At 37.5% G+C, this 7944-nt stretch overlaps 1 protein-coding gene across 1 annotated transcript in view; it reads right to left on the reverse strand.

The window, feature by feature from the left end:
- The window catches only part of LOC109915062 (microtubule-actin cross-linking factor 1, isoforms 1/2/3/4/5-like), a 101508-nt gene that overhangs the window by 24888 nt on the left and 68676 nt on the right, over window positions 1-7944 (reverse strand). The window contains exons 21-25 of the mRNA XM_048612951.1: window positions 7640-7766; window positions 6164-6347; window positions 3374-3531; window positions 2931-3109; window positions 1820-1958 (exon numbers count right to left, since the gene is read on the reverse strand). Of these exons, the coding sequence (XP_048468908.1) occupies window positions 1820-1958; window positions 2931-3109; window positions 3374-3531; window positions 6164-6347; window positions 7640-7766 (787 nt within the window). The remainder of the gene's footprint in view (window positions 1-1819; window positions 1959-2930; window positions 3110-3373; window positions 3532-6163; window positions 6348-7639; window positions 7767-7944) is intronic.

Raw genomic sequence — 7944 nt, forward strand, 5'->3', positions numbered from 1 at the left:
TTGAGGAAGATAGTCTCTACTCAAAAGTGATGCAGGTAAAAGGTAAACATCGCTATGCCCCTATTAGACCTTTGGGCTCTGCTCTTATTAGTGGGGGATGATTGGTGGTGCTAAACCCGAGGGTCAGCACACTTCAGGTGAGGAAAGAGGTTGAGAAGGGGGGCCCTTCATAGCAACCTCAGCCAGTATGAGAACAGTGATGCACCTGCATCCAATTACAGATTCCAGGAGATTTTTGATGTAGCAGCGTAGCAGTTGCGGCCAAAACATTGAATATTTTCAAGGAGGAGTTAAATATAGTCCTTAGGGCTAATGAGATCAAAGGGATTGGGATAAAGCAGAAGCAGGGTACCAAGTTGAATGATCATCATATTGAATGGTGCAGCTGGCTCCAAGGGACAGAAGACACTATTCCTGTGTTGTAAATAATGATGCATTAGAACAAGTTCCACATTTTCAGATATACAACCAACTTTATTTTTCTAAGTTGTTCTTAATCATTCATGCTTTTTGGATGTAATAATAAAGACTTTTTTGAGATGGCGCTGACGTCCCTTGTAGATTTCCTTTGACATTCCTTTTGCACCTTATTCTTAGCTTGTTTGTCATCCTTGTCTGTTCCTCTTCCAGTCACTAGGATGTGTCCTGTTTTGTTTGCATTCTTGTATTACTTTTCTTTTAGTTCATGTTGTCCTCATCTCTCGAGTTGACTACGGACCACATATTTTTGCTAGCAGAGCTTTTGCCGTTAGAGGTATAAACTAATTCTGTATCATGGTGAATTCTTTTAAACTCTTCCTACATGTCTATTGCTATACAGGTTATAAACTTTTTCCAAGTCACTGTGGACAATCACTGTCAACCCACTAAAGCCACATTTTATTTGGAACCCGAAGGCAAGTTTCTGAATTGACATCACAAAAGAATGTCTATTTTGTAACAGGGCCAGTTTATGATCCTGTCACAATACATCGGATTCTGACACATTCAACCATGCTTGCGTTAACCAACTAACTCAATACTTACCCGAATAACTTCCTACATTGTCCATCTTTAAAACTTCAGCTCAACCAAAATATTATTGCATGTGTCCTTAACACCATCAAGTCTTCTAGACTCATCACAACGATTGTTTATTCAAAAATCACAGGACGGTTGTGACATGAGAACATTCAGCCCATCACATCTGAACTAGATCTCTGGCGAGTCATCATGCTCATTTCATTCTCCTGACCCTTTCCCCCCAATAATCCTGTTCTTTAAATAATCACCTAACATCCTCTTCAATGTACGAATTCAACCTACCTCAACCACACTTCCAGACAGTGCATTGTAGGCCCACAAGACTCCTAGTCCCCACCAGTTTCAAAAATCTCTGGTAAGATTCTGCCGTACTTTTGTCCCTCTGTATTTATGCAACCTCTTCCAGCCTAAAAACACTTCAAAGACATCTACATTCCACCAACTTTGATATCTAACTCAATCCCCTTCTTTTATCCACCACTAGCTGTCGATCCTTCAGCTGTCCTTGTCCCTATCTCTGGAAATCCCTCATTCAACGCCATCTCTTTCTTCCTCTAAGATTCTTCTGAAAACCTGTCTCATTGACCAACTTTTACTTCTGCCCTTCTATACCTATTTCCCTCAGGGTCAAATTTTGTCCGATTAACTTCTCTGAAGTGCACTGGGATGTTTTCCTATGTTAAAGATGTTATTTAAATTTAAGTTGTTGCTGTTGTTACCCATTACTTGTTAAGTACCAAGACTTCAACACACTTGTTCATCAATTAGCTGTGCTGATTACTGAGAACTATCTGACCTGTAGTAAGGTTCTGTGTCTTTCAATAGCCTCCTGGTCTACTGGTACTGCATCTTCCTCACTCAGCTTCATTTCATACATTTTTACAAGCATCTCAGCTCCTTGACTGCTTTTCAACATAACATCCACTGTTTTCAGCCTAAAAGAAATAGGAAAAAAAAAAGTTATTTGCTGAAAATAAAACAGCAATGGTTTTGGAAAAATCACTTTCCAGTTTTAGGTTATTTTACAATCTTTTCTTGTGGAAAACTTTACATCTACTAATTAGATATTCATCCAACTTTCCCTTGGACACCACAGTGGAGTATTTCCTGAAGAAAACTTAGCGACAGCATCATTAACAAATATGATGACAGCATTCCCTAAATTAAAGATAACTTGAAGTCAATTTTGTCATATTTTGAAGGCAGTACATTTCCACTCCTTTAACAATAATACCTTAAAATATTAAAAAAAAACAACATTTGGAAAAGGACTGATTGTGCAAAAGGACTTAGCCTGTACGGATTTTATCTACAGCCCAATGGTATACAGCTGGAATTACTTTTGCTGTTTTTTTTGAAAACTTTCTACTTGTGGTTTTTAAAAACAATTTAAAGGACCATATTTGAATACAACATGCCACGTATGATCTGGTAACTGTGTAAATCAATATCATTCTCTTGAACCTCTGTGGGATGGATCTGCTTACATGGTCTACTTGTCAATGGAACTAATTTCAATCAACGTGGCAGCAATTAATGTTTTAATAACAAATTGATCATTGTTCTCAGTTCATCTTTGATTTGAAGCATTACTGCCACATGTACCAAGTTACAATGAAAAGTATTGTTTTGTGTTAACCAGACAAATCATACCTCAGTTAAACATATCAGTGTAATAGAACAGAATGCAGAATATAGCATTACAGATACAGAGAAGGTGCAAAGAAAGATCAACTCTAATATAGGAGTGGGAACATAAATGAACTGGTCATAGATGCTTCTCCGGTCAGCCTATCAAAAAAATGATCTCACTATTTCAAATACATACTTATTTAATCACTCTTCATATATTTAACACTTTGCAGTTTTGTTCTAACTTAATCAATTTTCTGTAATTTCAGACTCACTTGTCCATGTAAGTGGAGGACAATGAATGCACTTGATTCATCTTCTGTATTACCAAGTCCATCTCAGAATGCAAAGCCGGAATACTTGCTGCAGAGGGAGACTGGTGGAAAAAACTCTCACATTTTTTTGTCAGTTGATTTAATTGAGATTTCAATCCATCTAGTTCCTGCTGCATGTTCTGCAAAAACAGTAAATAATGAATCAATAAGTAGATCTATGGAAAGTTTACTTAGGAGTACAAGGGTAAATTGAAGTTCAGATAGCAAGAGGTTTTATGATTTTCACCTAAAAGTATTACGTGAGAGCATTTCCCATGGGATAAGTATATGCCAGCTTTAGTTGGAGCAACTTAGTATGACCCTCAAGAACAATGCGGAGATTGCTGTGACAAGTAATCAATTTTACTCTAGTATGTTATGGATAGATATTGTAACAGACAAACCTCTTGCTCAACGATTCTGAAGGCACTATCTTGAACGGCATTGCCTTCAACAGAGGCCTGAATCCTCCGTATTAATTGGTCTTGATACTTCTCTAGTCGCAGACAGATGTTTTGAAGCTCAGAGATGTATGTTTTACTCAACGTTTCATCCTTCTCTTCTAGTTAATAAGCACATAATAATTAGATACAAAACTTGAAAGGAATTCAAACTCTTGTTATTTTCCCCGAGTCACAATGATTATGGAGATAACCAGGGAGTTAACTAAATTCAAAATAAAAGTCATGACATTTATTTTTCAGGTTTTTTTAAACACTTGTTGGAAGCCATTTCCTTATAGGATCCAAGATTGCACTAATCAAATTTGCTTCCTTAAACTTAAGACTAAATATAGTTAGAACTTCAAGCAACGTAAGCTTAGCTAACTAGGCGGAAGTACGATATACCCTACCTTTCAAAATAAAATTATAGTGCATGCCACCAATTTCTGCACTGACACAACATATTCTTATTAAGATCTCACTCAGTCATTAATGTAATAATAATACAACTTTAGAATCTGAAATGGGAAAATCATTTAAGTTGAAGAATTTCTCAGACTCACAAACGATGGATCTTCTCTTTACTTTGTTCTCCTTTAATCGTTTGTGATCTCCGATCAATGGTGCAAACGAAAAATTTTATGTCTTTAAAATGGGCACAACCAGTTAAAAATTGAAGAATATTCAGATGAAGGCACTAATGTAACAAACTAGACTAGGATTTCACACCACTCACCACTGAATTCAGAGAAAACTGTCCAACACTGTGGCATGGACATCTCCTCTCTTGATAACAATTCAAATCTAATGCCAGTTAAGTGGGATTACAGGCAGCCAACAGGGGTATCATCAGTGGGGTAAAGTAGTCAGACACAGATGGTGCATTCTCTTAGCCAGCAAGTAAAATGCAAACTTTTTTTTTTATATAGAGTGAAATAAATGATTACATTACATACAGATGGGATTACAGAGTCAGAGATATACAGCACAGAAACAGACCCTTTGCTCCAACTTGTCCATGCCAAACAGATATCCTAAATTAATCTAGTCCTATTTGCCAGCATTTGGCCCATACCCCCCTCAACGTTCCTATTCAGAAAGCATCCAGATGCTTTTTATATGCTGTAATTAAACCAGCCTCCACCACATCCACTGACAGATCATGCCATCCATGCACCACCCTCTGCATGAAAAGTTGCCCCCTTGGTCACTTTTAAATCTTTCCCCTCTAGTTTTGGACTCTCGCACCCCAGGGAAAAGACCATGCCTATTTACCCTATCCATGCCCTTCATGATTTCATAAACCTCTATAAAGGTCACCCCTCAGCCTCTGACGCTCCGGGGAAAATGGCCCCAGCCTATTCAGTCTCTCCCCATAGCTCAAACCTTCCAACCCTGGCAACATCCTTCTAAATCTTTTCTGAACCCTTTCAAGTTTCACAACATCCTTCCTACAGCAGGGTGACCAGAACCGCACACAACATTCCAAAATTGGCCTAACCAATGTCCTGCACATTCACAACATCACCTCCCAACTCCTATACTCAATGCACTGACCAATAAACGCAAGCATACCAAATGCCTTCTTCACTATCCTATCTGCCTGCAACTCCACTTTCAAGGAACTATGACCTGCACTCCAAGGTCTCTTTGTTCAGCAACACTTCCCAGGACCTTATCATTAAGTGTAGAAGTCCTGCCCTGATTTGCCTTTCCAAAATATAGCACCTCATTTATCTAAATTAAACTCCATTTGCCATTCCTCGGCCAACTGGCTCATCTGATCACTGTGGAAGTTGAAATATCAAATGAATTGATGTGAATTTTGCCAAGAAATTTGACATTTCACAAATATAGCATTAGCTTTTCATGGACAGGAAGGTCATGAAGTGGTTAGTACACCACGAAAACCAAATTACACCACATTCAATAAAGTACAACTTTCGACCAGGCTATTGCGGCAAGACCATAAGTGCGAACAGAAGTTTAGTCAGTTCCAAGATTGTATTTTATTGTTGTCTGCAGGGGATTTCAACAAATGTACCTTGTGGAGATAGTTGTCCTATTAATGGGTTCCTTAGTTTGGCAATGTGGGTTAACCCACAAGATATGGATTCCAGTAGCTTACAAATATCTTCTCAAGAAGAATTAGGTCTGGGCAATACGTTATGATCTTATTAGCAACACTCAAAACCCATGAACGAAAGAAAACATTAATTATTGAATGTGAACATGCTATCCTATACATGGCAATGAATACAGGGAATAAGGGTCACTGTGTACTTTGAAGATTGTTACTTGGTCAGCAAAATGAGAGGATAGGTCAAGGTCTCAAATATCACACTAAGAATGGTTCTAATAATGATGTTACTTGTATTTACTTCCAGTGGCACCTCACCATCTCAACAGAACCCCTATCCTTGGCAAGGGATGTTTTGCCACCTGTAACAGCACTATTTCATTTTGTACAAAATCACTACTGTGATTGATGTTGCACTAAGTAAACATTTAAAGATCAAACGGTCACAATCTTGCTCTCCACAGGAGATCAGTATTGCTATTGGGAATTTGAGCAATGTTACTGAAAATCCAATTCATAAAATTTAACGTTGTGTTGCCTCTAGTACATATTTCAAAGATATTTGTTATGTTACTTCTAGGAAGCAACTGTTACATTTCGTTTTTATAAAATAATTACACTGAAGGCCTGGCAAAAATCCATATTAATTATTTTGTGTTATTTTCACTGACCTGTTTCCATGGATACTAGTAGCTTCTCACATTGTTCCTTACAGTTATCAACATCTTCCTCTAACCGTAATCTGTCTGCAATGGAGAAGACCTGAGACTCCTGGCTGTCCTCAAGAAAATCCTCAAAATGCATCTGGAGATTTTTCAATGCATGTGTTTGCTCACTTGCTTTCAGAGTTTTAAACTGTAATGAAAGTAGTGGAGGTTTCTAAGTCAGGTATGAATTTATCAAAAATAATTTTAATGCTTAGGTTGTCAGCAGATCTGTATGTTATTACCTCCCTTGGCTGGTTTTGCTTTATAAGCTTTTAGGTCACACAGTACATAAGTTAGTTTTGTGGTAACAGTACTATTCAAATATGATTGTTGTGAACAAAATCAAAATTCCAAAGGAATATTTGGAGCCAATGTAAAATACAAATCATTCAAGTTATTGTGCCGTAAACCGATGCAAGATATAGATTACATTTTTAAAAAAAAATCTCTTAACCAAATGAAGATCAGGGTCATACAGTCACTGGCAAGGTGACAGCACCCTCAACTGACCTAGCAAGCTAGCAATGTGGTTTTTATCTTTCTCCTAATGTTAGCTGCATCAGAATGAAGTTACAGGAAATTCCTGTGTCTAGTATCAGTGATGTCACTAAGTAGGCTAAGCAGCCCATCACATTGAAGAATTTTTAGGGAGACAGCAAACAGTAAAGTAACAAGCACGTTTTCCCAATTCACTTTTTTAACATAATTTTACAGATAGCAAAATGAAGACCAGGACACACACATGTATTAAGATAGAAGTTGAAAAACCATAAGCTACAAAAAAGGAATGGCAAAATTTAATGTCAAAATATAACAGATGTTTCAGGGCCTGGTTTCTTGTTTAAAGCATTTACAATTCAGCATGCTATTAAAACCCTAGTTACAAACAAACAATACTACCATAAAAGTAGAAGACCCTATTAATACAGTGATCTGAATCACTTGTGCGTCAGGACTTCAGAAGTGGATAACGCAGACCAGCAGGAAATCTCTATCTGCATTTCAGCATTTAACAGAGTGTTGTGAATGCCAGAGGCTGCTTACAGTTTCACATAGTAATGATTACAAATGCTGACAGTTTTACCATCACTCAAGTTGCAAAATTTGGGTCACAGAATTACTCAGAACATTGCATAAATGAAACTAATATATACACAACCTTTATACGATTGATGTTATGAAAGATACTTTGCAAAGTAAAAAGGACACTATTTTAAAAAGTCAAGAATGAATTGCATTTACGGATGGGGTTTGTCAGCATTTTGGAACTTCTATCAGGGTTGTATCACAAATGGGCAGAATGGACTAAAATAACTTAGGCTAGACATCTGAATTCAAACTTCAAAATTCTGTTATTCTGCCATTAATTACAAAGCATTATAGGTTTGTCCTATTTCAATAGACTTGGAGCAACATTTCAGCAAACTAATGGATACATACCGTTTCTCTGTTCCAGGAGTGAATGGTTTCAATGTCTTTCACTAGGTAATTCCAGGACACAACACTTTTCATATTAATATGCAGCTGGTGCCACAAAGCCATAACATTCTGATACATTTGTTCAACCCTGAAACACATGATTAGATTGGTCTGAGCACGTAAAATCAAGCTATAACTTTTACAGAGATAGTAGGAACTGCAGATGCTGGAGAATCTGAGATAACAAGGTGTAGAGCTGGATGAACACAGCAGGCCAAGCAGCATCAGAGGAGCAGGAAGGCTGACGTTTCGGGCCTAGACCCTCC

Source organism: Rhincodon typus, chromosome 27 (genome assembly GCF_021869965.1).
Source record: "Rhincodon typus isolate 14 chromosome 27, sRhiTyp1.1, whole genome shotgun sequence".
In the NCBI taxonomy this organism is placed as follows: domain Eukaryota; kingdom Metazoa; phylum Chordata; class Chondrichthyes; order Orectolobiformes; family Rhincodontidae; genus Rhincodon; species Rhincodon typus.